This window comes from Bos indicus x Bos taurus, chromosome 3, assembly GCF_003369695.1.
Source record: "Bos indicus x Bos taurus breed Angus x Brahman F1 hybrid chromosome 3, Bos_hybrid_MaternalHap_v2.0, whole genome shotgun sequence".
In the NCBI taxonomy this organism is placed as follows: domain Eukaryota; kingdom Metazoa; phylum Chordata; class Mammalia; order Artiodactyla; family Bovidae; genus Bos; species Bos indicus x Bos taurus.
In genome coordinates this window covers 95958740-95984125 of record NC_040078.1, presented here as the reverse complement: position 1 = coordinate 95984125, position 25386 = coordinate 95958740, and the positions used below count along the sequence as shown (strand labels likewise).

The following is a 25386-nucleotide window of genomic DNA, read 5'->3' as shown; positions in this document are numbered from 1 at the left end:
CTGTGTGTCCCAAAAAACTAGTGATGCCCAAGCACGACACCATTGTAAACCAGCAAACTCCCCCAAGCTGCACCTTCTGAGAGGCAGCAGGAAACTGGCAATACTTCCTTAAACCTTCAAACAATTTCTCCAAACATACAAGTGATAATCCAAGAAATACAAAGGAATGAACTGGATTGAGGCAGGGATGACTGCAGCCCTGGAATGATACTCTGGACAGATGGGCAAGAACACAGAGCACGTGTTCTGACCAACACATTTCTGTGTCCGGAGGCTGGGATGTAAAGCCCAAGGAAGCAGTAAAGCCAAGGACAGGAGGAAGAATTACAAAGGACAATGCTCTTTCTGTGGGGACAGTAAGTCATTTAATGTTTTTCTTGGATCCTAACTTTACATGTCATTTTAATGTTGTGTTTGTAAGAAAGGACATAACATTTCTCTGGCCTCCTGTTCTAAAGCTCAGTAGAACAGAACGGCATGAGTGGACAGTGATAACTAGCTGGGGTGTCTCCTAGCAGAGGGACCAATACGATAGGCTTTCATGAGACCGAGCAAGAACTTTTCAAGGCAGGGTTGAAAAAGGGTGTGTAAACTTCATACAGGTTCAAGTAGCATTTAATAACTTTTATGAAATCGGTTTCAGAGTAAAGTCTATATTATTGGAATACAGAAGTGAAGGTGATAGAGGGGAACAATATGATGCAGTCAAACCCAAATTAGATGGAACAGGTCAGATATGAGAGTGAACTCAAGAGTCGCCTCCCTCCAGTCCCCACCCACACCATTGCTGCTGGTCCTGAGTGTGGCCTGGGTTCAGGGCTGTTGCTTCTCCACAGCAGCTACAGAACATGGGCTCCCTGGAGAAAGAAGAGCTGGCGTCCAAGTACATCTGTAGCATTGGAAATGATCGTCTTGTGGGGCCATCAGTTTAGGAAGGTGGGAGTGGAGCTGGAGAGGAAGTGCTCAGGTTGAACTACTCCGGTTTGGGTCTCTTTTCCTTACAGCCTCCCTTAAGAGACCCCTGGGGCCAGAGAAGGCCTGTACACAGGCAGATGTAGCATTAGTCTGTTAGGAACACACTTCTCTTAAGAGACTGTTCAGGGGAAGTCCCTGGTTTGCGTGTCAGAGAAAAGACACAAGGTGGAATTTTCCTGGCCAATGCCCATTTCTGGGCAGAGGGAAAATGACCAGGCATATCTCAGGCTGTTGTTAAGAGTCTCCTGAGAACCCCTTGGTTTGGGTCAGGGGGACAAACCCAGCACTTAAGACTCTTCTGGGCATGTACAAAATGTCAAATCAGGATCCCAAACCCTAGGATAGAGACCACAGGTGATGTAAAAACAGATACGGAAAAACATTTCAAGACTGAAAATAAATCACTGGTGGTGAAAGTATAAACAGTTCTTGCAAGAACTAAATTCCCAACCCCAAATCCATAGATTATTAATAATCCACATTTACTAAATCATCCCAAATTATTATAGGTAAGTTCAGGCAATACATGTCTTCTGAGCTGAGCCCTCAGGTTTGCTCTCTTAAATATATGAAATCAGAATTTTCAGCCACAGAATGAGATCCCTTTCATTTGAGATAGGAGTCTACCATCTAATACTGAAACATTAAAACAGTGAAACAGTGGGGCAGGTTCCTTATTACAGCTGGGCTCAGAGTCCACGGGGTGGCTGATCGGATTTTGGCGACAGTCAAGGTGCTTAAAACACCAAGTGACAAGGTCCAAATATGTGATGGAGTAGAGGGAGAAAAGAGCGAGAGAGAATTGCATTCAGTGTACACTGACGGACCAGCAACCTGGGAGCTGGTACCCATGAGGTTCTACCTGCCCAAGTGCAAACCTAACAGCAGCTTTCTGCAGCTGGGCCAGGCACTGAAGTCCTGGCACTGGTCCTCTTCACACTATCTCAACATTCACATCGTGAGCTTAAACAGTTTCTCACACTGTAATGGGACAGCAAATAACTCCCAGATGGAACCTGGGGACCCCAAGGCAGCAGCAATAAATAAATATCTTGCTATATGTCAGATGCAGTCCTCAAACACCTTACATCTTAGCAAAGGAGTCAGGAAGTATCAAAAAAAATGATATGCCTTTTGTTTTCCTACAACAATGTTTAATCTCCATGCCAAGAAGTCCCATTTGACTTTATCCCCCTGCCTCTTAAAATTAGGTGACAAAGTAGAAATCCAGTCATGAAAAGAAAAAGGCAGGGGTGTATGAGCCCTGGCTCAATGAGACATATCAAATACACAGCAGCCTGGTGTCGCAGGTCAGGCAGAATGGTCCCCGACCCTGTGTGGGGAAGATGGGCAGGGAGAGGTAAAAATCCTACTGCATGATCACTCACACTTTAACAGCGCATTAGTCATTGAACAAAGGTGAGGTGAAGGGGTCAGGGTGGAAGAGTTGTAATTCTCTACAATGAGGATTGGGAACATATACTCGCGGATGGGAAATTTTAAGTAGCTATGTTTATTATTACTTTTTTCCAGCAATCTTGCAAGAGGCAGAAGTGTGACATTGAGTTGAGTGAGACTAGCGTGTAAATGGGTTGATGAGGAGCCCTCCTCTTGATGCAGGCCTCTGGCTTGTCAAGGAATGGCTGGTTCCACCGCTGAGCCATGTTCACTCTTTTGCTTCAAGGAAAAGGGTTTCTTGAGGGAACAACTTTACCTCCAATAATGACTTATTTGGGTCCAGCTGGGTTACCTAAAAAGAAAGAAAATATATACTCAAAAGACGGGAAGCAGCACTATTTTCTCTCTCGGCATTCAGGTCCTGTCCTGAACTCTGATTCTGAGCCTACTATGTACCAGCACGAGCATTTTCACACCTACTATTTTCATCTGATTCTCAAAATAACCCTGTGAGGTAGGTGTTGTCCCCATTTTATAACCAAGGAAACCAGAGCTCAGAGAGGCCAAGTCTCATAGTTTAGTGGAAGAACTAGCATTTGACCTCAGGATGTACGTTCAAGCTGGAATCTCTTCCTGGGCAGGTGGAGACCCACAGCTCAGCTGGGACAGCAGAGCAGGAGGGCCTTAGGAAAGGGTGCTGGTTAAAAACTGATCGGCATTCCAGAGGACATGCACTTGTTTAACTCTGGACAGCAGGGAGAACCTTTTCTGTTTGGTGGGAGAGAGCTAAGCTTTTGGGGCTGATCTTCCTGCTGAACACACCTGCAGCAGAGACTATACGGTGCCCACCCCATGGAGCCCAGAGACGAGCATCTCCCCTACTGAGGAGAGGCTCCCTAGGGAGGCATATCAGTCTCCCTGTTGGTGGCATTGGTGAAGATATTTAGTTCCAAAAAAAGGAGGGAGTTGATGCCATAATATGACTTTATATTTTAGAAGTAAAAATTATTTTATAATATGAACTAGTACAGAGAATAAAGCTAGACAGAGTCTTCTTGGCTCATTGGGGTATGTTAATCATATCCCAAATCAAACCCTATATTACGTTTATGTCTTCCTTGGTCACCGGCAAGGATGTGATGTGGAGACTTTCTGAATCCAAGAGTGAAAGAAAAAAAAACCTCAAACTTTCCTAAAGGGAACATGAATTTTAAAAAGCTGAGACATACTAATACTAGTCTAGCGATATGGACAATGGGCCGTGACTCCAGAAAGATTCTGGTTTAAATCACAACTGCGTAGCTATTAGCTCTGTGGCTTTGGAGTTAATATCAACCCTGTAGGACTGATATGAGGATTAAGTGAAGAAAAACATAATTAGCACAGTGCCTGGCACAGAGCAGGTATTCAGTGATGGCTGCCATATATGTGAGTAACTATAAGGGTGGATGATGGACACACAGATAAACGGACAGCTCCAAGTGTGTGTGACGGGAGGCTGGGCAGTCTGCTCAGTCAGATTTGTGTACAGGAGCTCTGGGCCCCTGGGCAAAGACTACAGCACCTGAGACAGGCAATCTTGTCCTCTGCTCAACTCAAGCCACACCTAATGAGATGGCTCTGCTGTCTTCTCCAAGATGATGGGGAGAGGACACCCTGGGGGCCTAAGTGTCACAGGCAGGCTGGTGAACTGAAGAAGGGAATACTATCTTTGACTGTATCCAGATGGAAATCTGGTATGCCCAGGAGGGTCATTAAGGAGACACATCCGCCTCCAGAATCCTCTCTGCTTACAAGGAACCCATTGCAAGGCTGCTCTACTGATATCTCTTGGGCTCTGGGCAGATGGGCAGACAAGGTGGTGGGGAGAGCCTAGCCTGCTGTCTGTCTTCCAATGCACAGGGGGTAGGGTGGGGTGGGGAGGGGGGGCAAGCTGCAGGCAAATGTTTACCCACTTCCCCAATTAACGTACAACACTGCGCCGGCTTCTGTCAACAAACAGAGCTATGCTGCCTCTGCTTCTGACTCGTTGGCATTTTCTGCCCAGCTGCTTCTGCTATTGTTCTTAATTAACAAGCCAGAGCTCTTCCGGCATCTTCTACTTTGTTATTTGTGGTTCATAAATATGATGTTTTCTGGGAGAAACCAAAATCATAATACTGCTAGAGCTGTGCATACCAGCAGAAAGTTAGGCTAAGAAGCAAAAGAGGCTGGGAGATTGGAGCCTCGAGGCCATATTATCGATATACAAGGTTAGATGTTTGGAAAACACACCCAGTTTTCACTGTGTCTGATAAAAGTTGAGTGATTTTTCCCAGTCAGTTTAAGTGGGAGAACTGGGATTTGAGAAGGAGAAAACTGTAATTTCTTGAACACCTACTACATGTAGAGCACTTTAAATATGTTATTTCATTTAATCCCTAAAAAACTAGGCAAGGTAAGATGGAGATGACAGAATTGAGGCTCAGCATGGCTGCCACTTGTTTAAGGCCACATAGTTAGTGAGGGTCTGTCTATACAGTACAGTAGTTAAAAACAGTGAGGTAACAGATTCAAACTCTAGCTCTGTTACTTACTACTTATATGACCTTGAAGAAATAATACAACCCAAGGGTCTCAGTTTTCCCACCTCTAAGATGGGAATAGTAAAATTCTCTTTTATAGGTTGTTGTGCTAGTTAAATGGAATAATGGTGATGAAGGCTCTGGTACAGAGACTGAACCAGTAAGTGCTCAGCTGGTAGCAGCCATTACTAGCTGGAGCACTGCCTTGGGTGGGGACTGGATCTGCCTAACTTTAGCTGGAGCTCTTTCTCCAAAGTCTTCTGGAGCTCAGGCCTGCACTAGGCTCTCTCTCTTACTTCCATCTTGTTGCTCAGCAGAAGGGCTCCCTTCTCTCTGATAGATCAATGTCTCAATACTTGGAGAATCCCGTCAGCAGGGCTGTGCCACCAAAAGACTGCTCACATTAAATGTGGTTGTGTTGGGACTGCTCCTTCTGGTGCCCCGTATCACAAGCAATTTTGTTCTCTGAAGGTCATTTCAGACAGAAATTTGAAGTGAACAAGGACAATTTCGTTTCCATTCTCATCTGCCTGGAGTAGACAGAAAGACTGTACTGTACGGAACCTAGCGAGATGCAGGGTGCCATGCCTTTCCCCAGCAAGAGTGTGGCCATACTGTGAAATGATCCTGCAGTGTTCTGGGCCCCATTCAAGAAGGATAGGGAGTGTGCTGGAGGGACCTCCTGTTAGGGAGGAATCTAAAAACCATGTTTTCTAACACACGTCTGAAAAATGGGGTATGTCTTCTTGCTGCTGTAGGGGCAGGGAGGGGGCTGTGTGCCCTCTTTGAACATCTGCAGGGCTGGCAAGTAAGCCAGGCAAACAGAGCAGATGTGTTCTCTGCAACTCCAGTGAACAGAGATGGCAATGATGAGGTGAAATTGTAGGGGAGCAGAACTCAGCTGGTCAGAAAATACTTTTTAATAGAGCAGCAGGTGCTGGTGTGGCCACTACTTTTCTTTCATCTTTCTTCATTCCCCTCTTGTTCTGTAATTGTCTTTTTGTTTTTCTTTTGTCATCATCATCATAGTAGCAATTATCATTCCAGTCGACCCTTGAACAACCTGGGGGTTAGGGGCATCACCTTTCTAAGCAGTGGAAAGTCACATAGTAACTTGTAGTCGTCCCTTCATGTATGCAGTTCCTCCATATCTGTGGTTCCTCTTTATGTGGGTTCTGCATCCACGATAAAACTGAGATCGTGAGAATATGAGAATGGCATATTACTGTAGTATTTGCCGTGGCTGCTGCTAAGTCACTTCAGTCGTGTCCGACTCTGTGCGACCCCATAGATGACAGCCCACCAGGCTCCCCCGTCCCTGGGATTCTCCAGGCAAAAACACTGGAGTGGGTTGCCATTTCCTTCTCCAATGCATGAAAGTGAAAAGTGAAAGTGAAGTCGTTCAGTCGAGTCTGACTCTTAGTGATCCCATGGACTGCGGCCTACCAGGCTCCTCCGTCCATGGGATTTTCCAGGCAAGAGTACTGGAGTGGGGTGCCATTGCCTTCTCCGGTAGTATTTGCTACTGAGAAAAAAAATCTGCCTATAAGGGAACCTGTGTAGGGTTCAACCTATAAGGGAACAACGTGGGTTGTTCAAGGGCTAATCATATTCAGTGCCTACAGTGTAGCTGGAACCATGCTAAATACTTCATATAAAATGCTTTTGAAGTAGTCCTCAAAATAGCCAAACAAAGTATGTATTATTATTACCATTTTAAAGTTGAAGATATCATGGGTTATCTTACCCAAGGTTGCAGATTGAATAAGGTTTAAAACTCAAGTCTGCCTGACTCCAAAGCTAAGGATAACCAGAGTGACACTGGCCTACATGTTGACAGGCTGCCCTGGGACAATACAGGGGTTGGGAGGGGAAGGGAAGTGTTCAAAGAGGGGCTTATTTGAGGAAGAAGAAGATCATGATGATAAAGCTAACATTTATTGAGCATTTAATTTGTACCAGCCACATTCTAAGCACTTAACATTTATAAAACAATTTAATTTTCATAATAACCCTCTGACATAGGCACAATTGTTATTTCTATTTTACAGATGAGGAAACTGAGCCATGGAACATATTAACACTTGCTTAAGTTCTCAAAGTTGTTAAGGGCAGAGCCAGAATGTGAGTCAAGGCAATTTAGCTTTGGAATCCATATGTTTAACTATTGGACTATTTTGCCAGAGGTGCTGCTAAGCATAGAGTCCACACAGAGAGAAGAAGTTGGATGACATGACCCTGAGGTTGTTTCTAACCAAGCTTCTAGGATATAAGATCTTCACTTTAAGAATGGCAAAAGGTCAAGGGTCAAGGAAAAAATCCTGAAATGTTTATAAAATACGAATACAAAAATGCAATCTGAGCTTATGTCCTGCCATTTACTTGGGATTTTACTGAATTATTGACTTTCTAAATCAACAGAGAAACCCTCCCTTTGGGACCTTCTGGGGGAGGAGGGGCCATTCTCAGATAAGAAGTATGGTCTGACTTTGTCTAGGTTAGAAAAGGAAAGTCAACCTTCTTGATACTTTATTCATTATATTTAAGAAACCTGAAAAAAAAATTCTCATTAAGTTTACATTTTAGCAAACTGGCTTTTGTTTATGTTAACAAAAATGAGACATGCTTTCTGCCAAAGAGAGTTATTCTTTTCTAGGTCACTTTTCTCAGCAGTTTGAGCTTTCATGTATATTGTACTTCTATTATTTCCCTGGGCTTTTTTTTTTCCTGAAAAAGTATAACATTGCTGCTGAGAAAAATGTGAATCAATATGACAGTTTCTCATCCTTAGGCCATATTGAGTGAGTCCTACAATGTTAGAGTGGGAAAGCTCCTTAAATGCCAAATGGTCCAAGCCCTTCACTTCTCTGTGGGCAACCTGAGGCTCAGAGAGGTTAAGTGACATGGCCCAGATCACATGGTTGATAAAACAGATACAGTGCTCCACCTGTTTCTGACTTCTGATTTGAGGTTCTTTCTAGTCACACTATTTTGCTTCTCACTTAACAAAAAATGCCTGAGCAGAAATATAACACTACTACTAGGCTGGGAGCTACCTGAGAGTAGGAGCTGAGTAATACTAAAAATAATAGTAACTGCAATATATGAACAGTACTTTATAGTCTGTAAGATATTTACACAAACATTAAATCAAAATCTGGTAGGGTTGGTATTATTAATCTTTTATGTTTTATTTAGCTTTCCTGAGGTACGCTTTTATTTTAAAATTGAATAAAGGCAAGTCTGGATCTAATATTTTTACATTTAGAAAAAAATGCTAAGTTCAACAATTGGTTTTGAAACTGAACATCTGCAAGCAAAAAATGAATCTAGATGCACAGACATTACAGCCTTCACAAAAATTAACTTGAAATGGACTGTGAACTTAAATGTAAAACACAAATCTATAAAATTCCTAGAAGATAACACAGGAGAAAATCTAAATGACCTTGGGTATGGTGATGGCTTTTGGGATACAACACCAAAGACAATTCATGAAAGAAATAATTGATAAGCTAAACTTCATTAAAATTAAAAACTTTGCAAAAGACACTGTCAAGAGAATGAAAAGACAAGACAGAGACCAGGGGAAAATATTTGCAAAAGACACAACTGATAAAGAGCTATTATCCAAAATATACAAAGAACTCTTAAAACTCAACAATAAGAAAATGAACAACTCAGTTAAAAAATGGGCCCAGAACCTTACAGATACCTCAGTAAAGAAGATTGACAGATGGCAAATAAACACATGAAAATATGCTTCTCCAACAGCATATGCCATCAGGGAAATGCAAATGAAAACCATGAGATACCACCACACACCTATTAGAACGGCCCAAATCCAGAACACTGACAACACCAGATGCTGACACTCATCTGCTGGGGGAATGCAAAATGGCAGAGCCACTTTGAAGACAGTTTGATGGTTTCTTACCAAATTAATCATATTCTTACTATAGTTCTGTAACGGCACTCCATGGTATTTACCCAAAGAAGCTAAAAACCTAAGGTCCACACCAAAATCTGCACACAGATGTTTAATAAGCACCTTTATTCACAACTGCCAAAACTTGGAAAGAACCAAGACGTTCTGTAGTAGGTGAATAGGTAAACAGATTGGAATATCCAGACAATGGAACATTATTCAGTGATAACAAGCTCTCCAACTACCGTAACATATATTGTCTAAACCTTAGAGCAATCCTAAGAGACTGGACTAATTTATCCTCATTTTCACAGATGAGAACACCAAAGTTCAAACAGGGACATTACTTGCACGTGGTCATACAGCTAGAAACTGGTGGAGCTCAGGTCTTCTCACTCTAAATCCTGAGCTCCTTCTACTCCATGAGGTAGCACAAAGGCCACATATGTAAATCCCCATATTATATTTAGTAAAACTGAATACATCTACCCTTGGTTTTGTTCAAAATTAGCATTTACTTTGAACTTGGAGAACAACTTGTCTTTCTGGTAAGCTATGAGTAACATATTCTGTTAGCTGTGTATGTGTGCTCAGTCACGTCCAACTCTCTGCGACCCCATGAACTGCAGCCTGCCAAGCTCCTCTGTCCATGGGATTTCCCAGGCAAGAATACTGGAGTGCGTTGCCATTTCCTCCTCCAGATCTTCCCAACCCAGGGATTAAACTCACATCTCTTGTGTTTCCTGCATTGGCAGGCGAGTTTTTTACCACTAGCGCCACCTGGAAGCCCCCAACATGTTCTGTTACTTACTCTATTAAAAATATGCATATTAAATATTACAAGTTTAAAAAATAATTGTCAATGTCATCACTATCAAAAAATTTACCATTTATTTGGCAAAGTGTCAGGCACTATACTAGCTGTTCTATATATTATCTAATTAAATGGTCACAACAATCCTATGAGATCAGTACTCCTGTTATTCTTATTTATAATGAATTCTCTGAGGTCAAAAACGGTTAAGGGACTTGCCCAAGATTACACAGGTAAGTAGGAAAGATAATGCTGGAATTTGCACCCAGGTTTGTGAGCTTCTAGCCTGTATCTGATGCACTGTACTTCACCTCCTTTTAAGTTCTGATCCTTCTTCTAAACAGGGGACAGCTAATGTGACTAAATGGCTTTTCTTGGCCATAAAGAAAGCAGGCATTCTGCAGCTGTCCTGGCTCATGTCCCTGTTGTGGCACAGACTTTGTTGTTCCCCACAGGAAAACAAGCTACCTTTTGTTACTATCAACTTGGTCCTAACAGCTAATTGTCCATTTTCTTTAAACACCTTTTGATGAGCTGGGAATCCTTAAAGAGGGCAGTTATACACACAAAGTATCAGAGGAAGAACTTAAGACCCAATCTGCTGGTCCTGTGCTGATCAGGGTATGAAAAGGCTTTGGTAACTGTAAAGTCTTTTGCAAACATAAGGGACTGACCATCAACATCATCCACAACACCAGTTGTAGCTCCTAGCAAATTCTCCTCTACATTTGCTGCAGGTGGTAAAGCAAAAAGAACTTCCATTCTGGAATGGTTGCACTATGGGGCTGGGGCTTCACTATGGCTTATTTACATGCCAGCTTCCAGTATAGTTTCTGGACCAATCTGTCTCACAGGATCACAGAAAAGAGTGGCAGTGGGGTGAGGATTTCCAGGAAAGAGTGAGAGGTGCTACTCTTCCCAGTTGTGTGGTAGAACAACTGCGGTGCTAGAAGTGAGGGTGGGTGGTCTTCTGTGGCTGCTGAGCACAGGAGTGCCTATAGGACATCTTATCAGTGTTTTCAGGTGGGAAGAAGAGAGAAAGAAAGAAAAGTTAAAGGAAGAACAAAGGGAGAGAAAACTAAGGTCTAGGCTGCCCTATGTGGTGTTGTTGGTTTTTTTTTTTATAGTATAATGATAACAACAGTTAACATTTATGGGAGCTTACTAGGTGCTAATTGTACCAAGTACTTTATAAGTACTACACAACCCCATGAGGGAGGTACTATTACCTCCACTTTAAAATGAGGAATAGAAGCTCAAAGAGTTTATATAACCTGCCTAAGATTGCACAGGTGGGAAGTAACCGAGCAAGGATTTAAAACTAGGTCTGGTTCCAAAGTCTGTTTTCTTAACCACCACATTAGGTATTCCTAGTACTGTAGTCATACAATGCACTATTTATTCTTTGCCTTTTGCTTGGAAAGACTATCCCCTTTGTGTAACTGAAGCATAAATTTCCCCACAACGGAGTATATTACCAACTCAGGCACTTGGGCAAATTTCATTCATAGCTCCTCAATTATCACAGACCTAGTGATTGTTAAAGCTGGAGGGCCTTTAGGAGTCCATCTCTGTAATAGATGGGGAAAGAAAAGCCCAGTGAGTGGAAAGAACTTACCCAAGGTTACTCAGCACTCTCAGCAGATGTGGGACCAAATCTGGATTCTTCATTCCCAGCCTATGCCTTTAGACAGGCTGTTTAATGAGGATACCAATTCTAAAGTGTTCTCAGTAACAAAATGACCTCAAATTTGGTACACTGTCAGGGAGATCCTAGGCATCAAAACAAAAAATGTGATCCTCTCCTTGCACTGCTATCCCTGATGGTGGTTTTGGTCACTACACTTTTTTTTTTTTTAAGTTTAAAGCAGGTTTTTTGAGAAAGACACATACTCCACAGGCAGAATGCAGTCCATCTCATAAGGTGAGAGTGGCCTGGTCACTGTATTAAAGGGTAGTGGGGAAGACCCAGAGGGAACAGAGGGACTTCTATCAGGAGAGGTGGGGGGTGGGTTGTGGAGGGGAAAGCCTCTTTAGTCTAGAAACACAAGAAGATCCAAATTGGCAGAATGAATATAAAAAACATTAAAAAAATAGAAGAGGCATGCCTCCTCACCCTGGGAAGCCCAAGATTAGTCCTGTCTCTCCTGGGCTCTGGAAGACACAATTTCAAGTAACTAAAAGGAAGTCCTACTTTACAGAGTGGTTTGCAAGCTCACTGTTTCTGAAAGCTTAATAAACAGGGTATAGGCAAATTCATTAATGAGGATTCTGGAGTGTGGCAAGAGAAAGCCAGAGCCACTCAGCCTTGCTGGTGTGGGTTACAGGTGTACCAGGAAATGGGTCTCATTCCTCAAAGCAGCCAGGATCCTGAGGGGTGGGTCACCTTTGACCCTGAGCACCTGGTGTGATTATCCGCAATGAGGTGCACAAATATTTGCAATGCATGTTCTGATCTGAAACAGTCTGGGAAACATTGAGGGAGGGGACATGCCTCACTTTCAGAGGCCCATATCATGGAAGGCAGCCAGGATCTTGCATAAAAAGCTCCTGGAATAGAAGCTCAGAGAGTTTGCCTCTGATAAAAGATGAGTCCACAACACCGCACTAAGACAAATGAAAGGAGAGAAACCTGTTAACTGTTTAGATTTAGAACTGCTAAGGTTAAGTCACTTCAGTCGTGTCCGACTCTGTGCGACCCCATAGGTGGCAGCCCACCAGGCTCCCCCGTCCCTGGGATTCTCCAGGCAAGAACACTGCAGTGGGTTGCCATTTCCTTCTCCAATGCATGAAAGTGAAAAGTGAAAGTGAAGTCGTTCAGTCGTGTCCGACTCTTAGCCACCCCATGGACTGCAGCCCACTAGGCTCCTCTGCCCATGGGATTTTCCAGGCAAGAGTACAGGAGTGGGGTGCCATTGCCTTCTCCGTTAGAACTGCTACTTCGGCTTAAATACTCTCATAGAAACTCTGATTATTGTTCTTTAGTAGACATGGATTAAGTGCTAATTAGGGAGGCAGTAAGAAAAAGGTCTGGTGGGTTTTGAATCTTCACTCTGCATGAGTGCTCTTGAGTAAGTCAATGGACCTCCAGAAGACCCAAATTTCTCACCTGTAATGACAGTATCATTCAATACCTAATAAGCTCTCACAGACCATTTCTCTGGGTTTCTCCTGTCACTTGAAAGAGAGTTGAACAAAATATCTGAGTCCATCTCCCTCCTACTTAAAACTCCTACAAGATTCCATACGACAACAGGATAGTTCCTTTTTGCTTTGACCTCATTTCCCCCAATTTGTAAATGGGTAAGTTTCCTGGCAAGGCTCATAGCATGCCAATAGTGGAAGGAATGGCTGGAAAGACAGTTTGGAGACAGACTGTAAGGGGCTCAAATGCCATATTATGTTTAAACTTCTTGGAAAATTTTTTCTCTCAGGCTTTACAGAGGCCTGGAATAGCATACTAGAAGCACTCTTCAGGCAGAGTGGCTGGGGAGAATGTAAGCACTTTGAATGCATTTTAATACTCAAGCAGAGCCATGTGCGCCGGTGTGTGCGTTAACTCTGCACGCCAACACAGCTCAAGAGCTGGAGCTTTGAACAGGAGTTAAAAGAGTTGAGTCCCTAACGACATACAAAAGACTCGCTGGTGTGATTTATTCTGATGTATTTACTTATCCAATTACCAAAACAGCAGGAGATCATTAAATTTTCTAGTTACCAGATGCAGCACGTTCAATATCTTAAATGTTACCAAGGCTCTCTCTGAGCTATTTTGATATTACATTTCATCTGCCCAAAGCTTATGAAACTGGAAGGCAAGAATCATGAAGAGAGCAGGTGTTTTCTTTGAAGGCTGGTACAGTGGGTGTTTCTACTGCACCAAACTTATACCAGCTCCCAAACTCATGGATTTAAGGAAAAGTACTCTGATGAGAAACAAAAGTATTTAGGAGGGAAGATGTTAAGAGAGTGGAGATAAGCAATTGAAGGTGGCTGGAGATACGCATTTTACCTGGCCAGAACTTTCTTCATGTTCATTTCCTATCGCTTCAGTTCCGAAGTCCACAGAGGGTGAGTCAGGCCTCAGAGTAGAGGAGAAGAGAACAGAACGAATACCCTCTTAGTGACTACAAACTTCACTACTAACCTTAGCATACCTGTGTGAGCTTGAACAAGTTACCTTTCCTTCTCCTCGCTTGACGCTGACATCTGATGCAGCATCTTACAGGCCTGTGATGAGCATCATCACAGCTTGTCTTCACACAAACATTTCCTGTTTAAGACTGAATAACTTAAAAGGTAGGACTGTTTCTGGCTTCTGTATCTCCAACATCCAGCAAAGAATCTGGTATATTATATGCTCTCAATAACTGCTTGTTGAATAAATGACCAAACCAGGGAATGGACATTATGGAATACTAAAAAATACAGGGCAAGACTTTATTAATGATATTTTAGGAGTAAGTTGCAAAATAGACATCTATTCTATTTTCTTTTGAAAAAAATATCAAGAAGTAGAATCTGGGCCTAAACTTTTTGAAAGGGTGGTGGTGGCTTGGCCCCAACATTCTTTACTATTTTGATCTCTAAATACCATCCCTTCAAAGATGTTATGCCCTGGTCAACCAGAGCAGTTTGCTATTCCCCATTTATAGCTTCTGCTTCTCTTCCCTGAACCTTTGTTTATGTTGTTCGCACTAGTGGACCATCCTTTCTCCCCAGTTTCACATGTTGAAAACATCCTTCAAAGCTCAGCTTAACTGCTACTTCTCTCATGAAACCAGGTCTAAGTGACAGAGTGTCTTCTCCCATTCGCGGGGTCATGGCTCCTGTTGACAAAAGGGCCATATATGTTCACTGAGGTCTCTCCTTCATATTCCTATTCCACTACCCTGCACCTGATGAATTCACACTTGCTTAACTAATACTTTTGTTTCCCCTTAGGTTTCTCAGACTAGGTGGCTTAAAGGGTCTGCTGGCAGACTCAAGGTTAGTGTTTAAACTGGAAAACAGGTACAGGTAATGCCAACCTTGTCCTCTGTTAAAACAGTACTCCTATACTTTGACCAGATGGGGGAGCCTGGTAGGCTGCTGTCTATGGGGTCGCACAGAGTTGGACATGACTGAAGCGACTTAGCAGCAGCAGCATACTTTGACCAACCCATTTCTGAAGGACCTACCCCAAAGGATCAGCTCCTGTCTCAGACTAAGTTATCTGTCTGTTCTGTCTCTTAAGCTATATTGCAATTGTCTATGAGTCAGTCTCTCCAGTTATATTGAATTCTGAGGGCATATTCTGAGGGTTTTACTGACTTTCTATCCCCAGGGCCTAGTAGACTACTGGAAACAGTGTGAATTCAACAACTGTTGGCTGACAGACAGACCTATTGAATGACTGAATGGAGGCTCCCCACTATCCACTAAAGCCTCCACCAATCCAAAATCAAAAGAAGCCACATCCCTAGACCTCTTCCCTTAGACCCACGCCTATGGCAGGGAGACCCTGCCAGTGATGCCACCAGAAGGTCACCCAGGCAAGTCCTCTAGCTCTGGATTCTCTCTGGCCCTTGCCTCAGTTAGCCCTGCTGCATAGACAAAGGGAATGAAAATAAGTTTGCATCTATTGCCCTTTCAGAAGGGACAGATTTTTCCCTGCCTATTTAAACTGCTGTTGGAATTGGATAATTAGAAGGATTTAAAAAATCTTAATACTCTAAACAGAGAAAACTGGTTCTGAATTATTAAGCAACATTTTCAATGCATGTGAATAACCTTAAGTGACTTAACTGCCACCTGATCCTAAGCTCTGGCTCAGATAAATAAATGTGAAATATTGTCAAAGCCCCGGCTTATAAGAACTGCCAAGTACAGTAAATAAAAGCTTAAGTCCCCATAAACTGCCTGGGACAGAGACATTCTCATATAAAAGGAGTAAGAGAAGATGATCTTAAATAAAGCCAGCAGGACTGGGAAGCCAATGGTTTTGTTTTAATTTTCAGAAGAGAGTTGTCAACAGGTATTATCTATATCCAGGTCATTTAATTATAGAATCACATAGTATCAGAGCTGACAGAAGATTAAGAAAGCACTTATTTTAATCTCTTCATATTTCAGATGAGGAAAACAGGACCCAGAACTTACTTCTCTAGTAAGTACCTTCCTTGAGATCATACAACAAATGGCTGGAAGAGTAAAAATTCTGTTCCAGGATACATGGCTCCCAGCTCAGTTTCCTTTCCACTACATTCCATTCATCTGAGACTACCCTACTGGAGATGTCAAAATAAGAGGCTGACTGTTAAAAAAACACCTGAAATATTTTTTCCATCTCTTCATTTTTAATCTATGTGTATGGCGCTAGTGGTAAGAACCAGCCTGCCAATATAGGAGACATAAGAGATGCAGGTTTGATCTCTGGTCTGGGAAGCTCCCCTGGAGGAGGGTATGGCAACCCACCCCAGTATTCTTGCCTGGAGAATCCCACTGACAGAGAAGCCTGGCAGGCTGCAGTCCATAGGGTCACACAGAGTTGGATACAACTGCAACGACTTGGCACGAACATCCTTTGCCCTAAAATGGGTCTCTCTTTTTTTTTTCCCCCTGTGTTCCCCCATTCAATCTGGGTTGCCACAATCAGACAGGCAGAAAGCGCGAGAATGTTTTTCTTCCATCTGTAGTGTAAACCTTAGCAGACAGTAACTGCTTCAGGTCTGTCAAATAGATGCATTAAAATGGGTCTCTTGTAGGCAACATATTGTAGGTTCTTGTCGGAGGTTCCTTAAAAAGCTAAAAATAGAGTTATCATATGACTCAGAAATCCCACTCCTGGGCATATATCTGGAAAAGAGGAAAACTCTAATTTGAAAAGATACATGCATCCTGATGTTCACAGCGGCACTATTTACAACAGCAAGACATGGAAGCAATTTGTGTCCATTTGACAGATGGATAAATAAGGTGTGGTATATATACACAGTGGAATACTACTCAGCCATAAAAAGAATGAAACAGTGCCATTTATAGCAACACGGATAGACCCAGAGATTATCATACTAAATGAAGTAAGTCAGACAGAGAAAGCCACATGTTATATGATACCACTTAGTTGTAGAATATAAAAAAAAATGATACAAATGAACTTATTTACAAAACAAAAATAGACTCACAGATATAGGAAACAATCTTATGGTTACCAAAGGGGAAGGGGGGTGTGTGGGAGGGATAAATCAGGAGTTTGGGACTAACAGATATATACTATTATATGTAACATAGATAAATAAGAAGGACCTAGTATACTGCACAGGAGATTACATTCAATATCTTGTAATAACCTATAGTGGAAAAGAATCTGAAAAAGAACATATGCATATGTATATCTGTATGTCTGAATCACTTTGCTGTACACCTGAAACTAATACAACAATCTAAATCAACTATACTTTAGGAAAAAACAAACAAACATGGGGGAAAAGTAAAAACAAAACAAAACAAAAAAACCACTAAAAATTTAACTACATGGGTGACTTCTTGAATTCCAGAGACTCCATGCTTCGAAGTTCTGCTTCCATGACTATGCAGGGGGAGCAGGAGAAAACCAGAGAGGGAGAGGGAAAGAAAGAAAGGAGAGGGAGAAGAAGGGAGTGAATGAGCAAGTGTACAGGAACGTGGAGGGAGGAAAATGGAATAAGTGAGAGTGAATGCCACTATAATGTGGTCCCTCTCTTGCCTTCCTCAACCATGAGGATACCATAAATTACACATGAGTTTCAGCCTGGTGAGATGAGAAATACAAAAACCAAACAAAAACAGTAGATGCATGAATGGGTAGGAGTATTTTATTTTCTCTCATTTATTTACTAGATAAATATTTCTTGAGTGTTTACCATGAAGTCAGAAATCATGCTGGGCACTGGGATAGAATGGTGAACACAGCACTACCCTGTATTCACAGGAATGCAGCATCCAGGCAGGATGTGCAAGAAATCGGCCCACTGCAACTCAGAACAGTCAAGGGCTACAGTACGGAAGAAGGCGGCAGGGGAGCACAGGGAAGGTAAGCACCTGACGCAGTCCTAGTGTGTCATTAACTCTGTGTTGCTCTCTCTTCTTTGTCTCATTCCAGTACACACGACTGTTTCCCACAATCTAATGAACCATTCTACTGACTTTCAGATACAATAAACTAGTATGTGCCAGGCACTGTACTAGGGAAAATTCAAATGAATCAGACATAATCCCAAATAATTTCAGATTTCATATGTACAAACTTTTTTTTGTTTAAAAAAAATGTATATTGTTGTTATTGTGTCCAACTCTTTGCGACCCCATGAACTGCAGCACACCAGGCCTCCCTGTACCTCACCATCAAGTTCATGTCCATTGCAATGGTGAAGCCATCCAGCTGTCTCATCTACTGATGCCCTCTTCTCTTTCTGCCCTCAATCTTTCCTAGCATCAGGGACTTTTTCAATGAGTTGGCTGTTTGCATCAGATGACCAAAATACTGGAGCTTGAGCTTCAGTATCAGTATATCTTACGCTAATTCCCTGACTATGTAAACTTGGGTTAACCATTTCTGTTTTTGGTGTCTTTGGTTTTTCGAGGCCTTGATTAAATTATATTTTTCTCGGCATCTTGCTTTTCTCATCTATAAAATAAGGATTTTTTGCAGTTCTCACAGCCTAAAATGCATGCATGAGGAAGGCCTGTTCACACAAGGAAGGAAAGTGGAATAAACTAGGAAATATCAAGAATCTTCAGGTTTGGGATTCAGCCACAGACACTAAACCTAAAGCCTGCAGGGCTAGATTCTGGATAAAAAGCAGGGTGTGGTCCAGGTGAGGTAGGCTAGGGCTGCAGCCGGAACTGTAACGAGCACCGCAGTGAGGCCCAGGGGAACTGGTATGTTGATGCATGAGCTACTGCACTGGAAAACTCCAGCACTGGCTTTGAAAATTACAAGGAGTGTCTAGAAAAGGTTAATCTGCGCATATACACATTTGCAGTTGTTTGTATTTACAATGGGGTTATTATACAGACTTTAAGTGAACAAAGCGTGTCTGCAGAAGCACCTGGAATACTGAGCACAGAACTAATGATTTTTTATTTATGGCCGGATGTAGCCAGATTGGATTGTATGTACAGCCTTCAAAAATTTATTTGATTTTGGATACTGAATGATATAGTGCTTTATAAGGACCTTATAAAATTAAGTTCTGGGGCAAAGTAAGTTAATTTGGGAAAGGTTTAAATACATCAGCCTATCTACACACAATCCTAACAGTCACTGCATTTTATGTTTAGCATGTATAGGGAAAGAACCTGGATTTTAGAATCAAATACTGGTATTGACATTTACTATGCAACTTTGAGAAATTTAAGCTCTCTAAGCTTCTGTATCCTCATCTGTAAAATGGAGATGATACGCATCTTTCAGATAACTAATCTACTTGATTGTGCATACAAGTGGCATAAAATAAATGGCATTATTCATTGTTATAATCCCCTACTGTTCCAAGTACTTTGTAAATGAGTTAGAAAGGGGCAAGGGCAGATTTATTAAGTTTTGAATCCCATTCAACTTTCATGAAATGGCTGTAATCACCTCAAATATAAAAACTGTTTTGTGTACCCCTTTTGATCTGGCGAGGAGCATTCAATGATGGGTTTTCTTACAGGGTATCACTTGGTCTCTCAATTTTTTTGTGGGTTAGCAAAATCCTTTCTGTTCCTTGCCATCAACTTCATCACAACGGCTTAGGTATACTGAGCATTTACTACATACTGATGCTAGTGCTTTATAAGTATCATCTCATTGCATTTTTCCAAAAGCCCTGTGAAGTAGGTACTAGCATTATCCTTCTCTTATAGATGAGGAAATTGAGCTACATAGAGGTTAAGTAATTTGCTAAAGATCAAAAAGTTAGGAGATGCAGAGGTGAGAATCAGCTTGGGACTCCAGAATGCAATCTTTTAACTACTGCCTTATACTGTCTCTCTGTCCCGTATCTCCTTCAAATCCACTCCAGTTACTGCCAGGGCCAGTTTTGGTATTGAGCCAGTCTCAGTTTAAATCTCTTTGTCCTCATCAGAAAGTACCTCCTAGACTTTCTCCTGGCACCTCAGACTTAACAAATTCTAAAGCGAACCTGCATCTTCATCAGTCTTCTCTGATTCTGCACATGGTACCTCTAAGCACCTTTGACAACTCCTTCTTCCTATCATCCCTATCCTGACATAGTTAGACAATCACCAAATCTCAGCGATTTGTGCTTCTTCCTGATTCTGTCTCCTCCTCATCTCTACCACTGTCATCTTAGTTCTAACTCCCATAAACCTGTCGTCTTGTGTACTTCAAAACAAGTACCTGGTTTCCCTTCCCAGGCTCCCACTACTCTGATCCTTTCTGATACAAATAATCAACAGGTTTGAGACAGTAGGGGAAAAACACAGAAATATGTAATCAGATGAGATCAGGCATGGTTAGGGTGGCATGATGTAGACAGAAATGTGGACTCAAAAGACCTAGCTGGAGCCATTGATCTGCAACTTATTAGCAACCCAATTTGTTAGCCATTTGACAGCTCTAAGCCTAAATTCTGCATCCTTACACAAGAGCCAACATCTACTTTTAACTAGTTAAAATTTCCACTAGAATTGGTTCCATGAGGGTAAAAACTTTATTTAGGCTATTCACTACTGTATTCCCAATGTCTTATGCTATATAAGAAGTACTCAAGTGTTTGTTTAATGCAAAGAGAACTCTCCAGTATTTTTTACCTCCCATCTCATTTTTCTCCACATCCAACTTCATATCCTAAAATCTAGTCACTGCAAACTGTGAGCAATTCCCAATCAGTTGCTGCTAAGCCTAGTGCTGAGGTGCTAACTAGTGTTCCTAAGTGTAGGAAGGCTGGGTGTAGGAAGGAGAGACTGTGTGTGTGTTAGATGAGCTGTGCTTACGCATGAGTTGGTCACAAATTCAATGTTAACTAATCAACATTATATGTCAAATAAGGTGTCTTTAAAAAGAAACACACATAAGACAAGGTTATATATTGATTGGTTGATGAAAATTTGTGAGGAGAGGCTCATAGTAATTTAACCCTCCACTTCACCTAGGGGCAACAATTGAGTATTTAATGCTTGTGACAACTTTATACAACGTACCTACTGCAAATTATAAGACCTGGCTACACCTCTCAGTTCTAAAGCTAACAGCCCCATGGCCTACAGAATAAAATGGTTAATTTCTTAGCTTTAGTTACCTCTCTCACCACAATGTGCACTCCCGACACAGACCTTTTTGTTCAGTCAAATCAGTGTATGCTTCTGTGCCTTGCTTGGTGGTATGTGCACCATGCCTGCTAGGGTGATCTCCTGCCTTATCGCCCCTACAGACTTGGTCTTTTAGACCAAAGCCATGTTATAATTGTCGTTACATTCTGCCCAGTGTGTGTCATCCACCTACACTCCATCTACCCACAGTTCAGGGAGCCCCTACTCTGCGATAGGCCTGTGTGGTCTCTGTGTCAGAAACAGGGGTCACAAAGGCAAATAAGACAGTACAGCTACTGCCCGACCTGAGTTTACAGTCAGCCCTGGAGGACCGGGATATAAATGTCATCATGAGGAAACGAGCCTGTCTCTCACTCTCAGAAAGACACCATAAACTAATTCAGGAATGCTTCCTACTATGAAAGAAATCTGCTGTTTTGGTAAAACAGAATGCAGATACTAAACTATACATTTCTACTTGAACAGCCCTTACTTAACCTTTTGTTATTGGTCATGCAAGGTAGACTGTTAGATATCCTTCCTGTAAAAGCTGATAGTTTCTAAACAGTTAATATTGGATAAAGATTTCTTGTCTTCTTAAAACCAAAACAGAAAAGAAAAACCAAGGACAGGAAAGAGGGTGTGGGAGTGAAGTGAGAAATAATCACCATTACATCATGTCAGTTACCATTATTAGATCTTACCCTGTTAAATGCTATATATATATTAAACATGTTACATTTATTCTTTCACTTAATGCTCACAACAACCCTTTAAAGTAGACACTGTCACTCCCATTTCATCAAGAGATGACACACTCTCTCTAAGATCACTTAGTGAAAAGTTGATCTAGAATCAAGGCCAGGTCTGTTTGGCTTCAGGTTGATGCATGCTCTTGTTTTAGGCTACAGCGCCTCAGAAATGTGACTGAAAAGAAGAAGCAGTGTTAAATAAATCATCCTTACAGTGTTGATTTATATTTGCTTATACAACAAGCAAGGAAAAATAAATACCAACAACTCCCTCTTTAAGTAGCCAGTTTGAAGAAAGTAATTCTCCCTCTGTGGTGAGGAAGCATAGTTGCAACCTCAAGAGCAACTGCAGGGGCTCTGAGCAGACCACTACAGATTTGGGGGCGAGTTTATATTGAATATATTGGCACCCTAGAGACTAGGTGACGACCATCTCTGGGGACTGAGTTTCCCTCAGGTTCTCTTAAAAATCTTTGAAAATACAGGGTTAACTGATGCCTGTTTGTATTCTGAGGTTATTTTTATCCTTCACTACTGGACCAAGTTCTGCTACAAGTAAAGATGAGAGGCAAAGTCAAATGCTTAGAAGTTTCCCAGTTTACGGAGTTCTACCTACATATCTACTAGTAAACCCCAGAAGTAAACTTGAGATGTGACTGTCTTAAAAAATAAAATTATATCTGCAGAGAAGAGGCCTGATGACTATTCTTTTGACAGGCTTGCTTACGAGGTCGGCATCTGGGAACCTGGCTTTGAGGAGGGTTTGTACGATTCCTGGCTTTGAGGAGGGTTTGTAAGACAAGTGTGGCTTACTGTGCCTAGACAGTCTGTACAAACAACTTGTTAATAGTTTATGCTGAACATCTTCTTTTCTTCTGGGATTCTGGATTTTTGGTGTATACCAGGCAGAGGGTATCTACGTGATCAGCCCCCAGTGAAATCCCTGAACTGAGTCTCTAATAAGCTTCCTTGCTTGGCAACATTTCACACGTGTTGTCTCAAGTCATTGCTGGGGAAATAAGTCCATCCTGAATGACTTCCCTGGGAGAGGACCCTTAGAAGCTCTGCCTGGTTTCTCATAGACTTCAATCTATGTGCCTTTTCTCTTTGCTGATTTTGCTTTGTTTCCTTTTGCTGTAATAATCATATCTGTGAGTATGACTACATCCTGAGTTATGAGTTTTGCTATGGAACCATGAAACTCTGGAGTGGTCCTGAGACCTCTTCCCCAGAAGCCCAACCAGGCTCATCAAAATATGGTGGAAACACTACTTTGGGGAAAAAAAGGATGAAGAAGCAGGGAATGATGAACATTTGGTGCCTGAGTGGATACAGAGTCATTTATCCATGGTATGAAACAGAAGCTGAGCTGATGGTCTGTTGTGAGGTAAAAGCTACCTTATGGAATTTTAAAATAACAGACTCAACCTAGGAGAGTTGGCTTACTGCCTCCCTTGACTGCTTTTGGCTGTACTGGCTAAAGTGAGGGGAAAAAGGTGAGCCTTATAATGCCTTCAGCTTTTGTTCTCGCTCTCAGGTGGCAAGAGATTGGATGGGCCAAAAATGTTAAAAGTTTGTGCTGTTCTCTTCTTTGAGTGTGAGGGAAATGAAAGTTACATGAATTCCTGGAACTGGAGCACAATTTTAGATAAATTAGCAAGAAAACTAAGGGAGAAAAATATTTCAGAAATTTCTTCTGTTTGGCTGCTGTTACCCTTGCTGGGCTTCCCTGGTGGCTCAGATGGTAAAGAATCTGCCTGCAATGTAGGAAACCTGGGTTCAATCCCTGGCTTGGGAAGATCCCCTGAAGAAGGGAATGGCTACTTATTCTAGTACCCTTGAATGGAGAATTCCCTGGCGGGCTACAGTCCATGGGTCACAAAGAGTCAGACACGACTGCATGACTAACACAACACACCCTTGCTGCAGCAGCCTAGTATGGTTCCCTCCCTGACTTCCTTCGTATTCTAGGAGAGGTCTTCCCCCAGCAACTTTAACATTCGAATTTTTGTGGTACTGGAGAAGACTCTTGAGAGTCCCTTAGACAGCAAGGAGATTAAGTCAATCAATCCTAAAGGAAATCAACACTGAATATTTATAGGCAGGACTGATACTGAAGCTGTACTACTTTGACAACCTGATGCGAAGAACCGACTCATTGGAAAAGACCCTGATGCTGGGAAAGATTTAGGGCAGGAGGAGCGGGGCTGACAGAGGATGAGATGGCTGGATAGCATCTATGGACACAACTCAATGGACATGAGTTTGAGCAAACTCCAGGAGAGAGTGAAGGACAGGGAAGCCTGTCATGCTGCAGTCCATGGGGTCACAAAAAATCGGACACTACCGAGTGACTGAACAAAATGCTAAATTTACTGCTGGAGGGTTAAGTAAATTTGCAATGAGAAAAAAAGGAGAGACTAAAACATAATGGTTTTGGGCCTACTATATTTGGGTATATAGTAAAAATTGATATAAAACATGATACACTTCTAATTTAATAAATGCTAGCAGAGTCAGCTTAACTGGGGAAAACTGCAAGCAAAAAGTGTTAGCAGAAAACAGCTGCCTTGCTCTTTGCTGTTGGTGAGTGGGTTAGAATTTAAACTCTTTGAATAACAGAACAAGTCTCCAGAATGATTTTTCCTTATTAGAGCATCTGGAGAAAGAGAGACAACATAGAAAAGAGAAGCAACCTCCAGAGAGAGATACACATTGGGAGTTTTTAAAAAGTAGTTTTTAGTTTACTTATCAGCACTTATAAAATCAGATGTCTAGTCTTTAGAGACTTATGATTTTCCAAGTAAACTGTGCATATTTTTGAGTAGGTAAATTTGGACAAGGCCAAAACAGCGTAGAGAAGTCTTGCTTGCCATTTGAACTTGGAAAACAGCTGTCCGTCCCTATAGCATCTTGGCTTTGTGGCTGCAGAAGAAAAGTTGCTGGCTTCTGTTGTTCAGTTGCTAAGTTGTGTCCAACTCATTGTGACCCCATGGATTGCAGCACGACAGACTTCCCCGTCCCTCATTATCTCCCGGACTTTGCTCAACCTCATGTCCATTAAGTTGATGATGCTATCTAATGATCTCATCCTCTACCATCCCCTTCTCCTTGTGCCTTCAATCTTTCCCAGCATCAGGGTCTTTTACAATGAGTCGGTTCTTTGCATCGGGTGGCCAAAGTATTGGAGTTTCAGCCTCAACATCAGTCCTTTCAATGAACACCCAGGACTGATCTCCTTTAGGATGGACTGGTTGGATCTCCTTGCAGTCCAAGGGACTCAAGAGTCTTCTCCAACGCCACAATTGGAAAGCACTCAGCCTTCTTTACAGTCCAACTCTCACATGCATACATAACTACTGGATACCATAGCTTTGACTATACGGACCTTTGTCGGCCAAGTGATATCTTTGTTTTGTCTAGGTTTGTCATTGCTTTCCTTCCAAGGAGCAGTTCAGTTCAGTTCCGTCGCTCAGTCATGTCCAACTCTTTGCAACCCCATGGACTGCAGCACGCCAGCCTTCCCTGTCCATCAACAGCTCCTGGAGCTTAACCAAACTCATGTCCATCAAGTCAGTGATGGCATTCAACTATCTCTTCCTCTGTTGTCCCCTTCTCCTCCTGCCTTCAATCTTTCCCAGCATCAAGGTCTTTTCCTATGAGTCAGTTCTTTGTATC

The 25386-nt window shown here is 42.1% G+C and overlaps 1 protein-coding gene and 1 non-coding gene across 3 annotated transcripts in view; both read right to left on the bottom strand.

Annotated features, from left to right (window-relative positions):
• Nucleotides 1–599: 599 nt before the first annotated feature.
• Nucleotides 600–25386, bottom strand: part of FAF1 (Fas associated factor 1) — a 499974-nt gene continuing 475187 nt past the window's right edge. For both annotated transcript variants that reach the window (XM_027537300.1, XM_027537301.1), the window contains exon 19: nt 600–2725. In XM_027537300.1, coding sequence (XP_027393101.1) covers nt 2642–2725 — 84 coding nt within the window. In that variant the 3' untranslated portion in view covers nt 600–2641. The remainder of the gene's footprint in view (nt 2726–25386) is intronic.
• LOC113890607 lies at nt 16278–16404 on the bottom strand. The gene has a single exon (XR_003510565.1). It is a non-coding gene; the product is annotated as a small nucleolar RNA SNORA31 (small nucleolar RNA).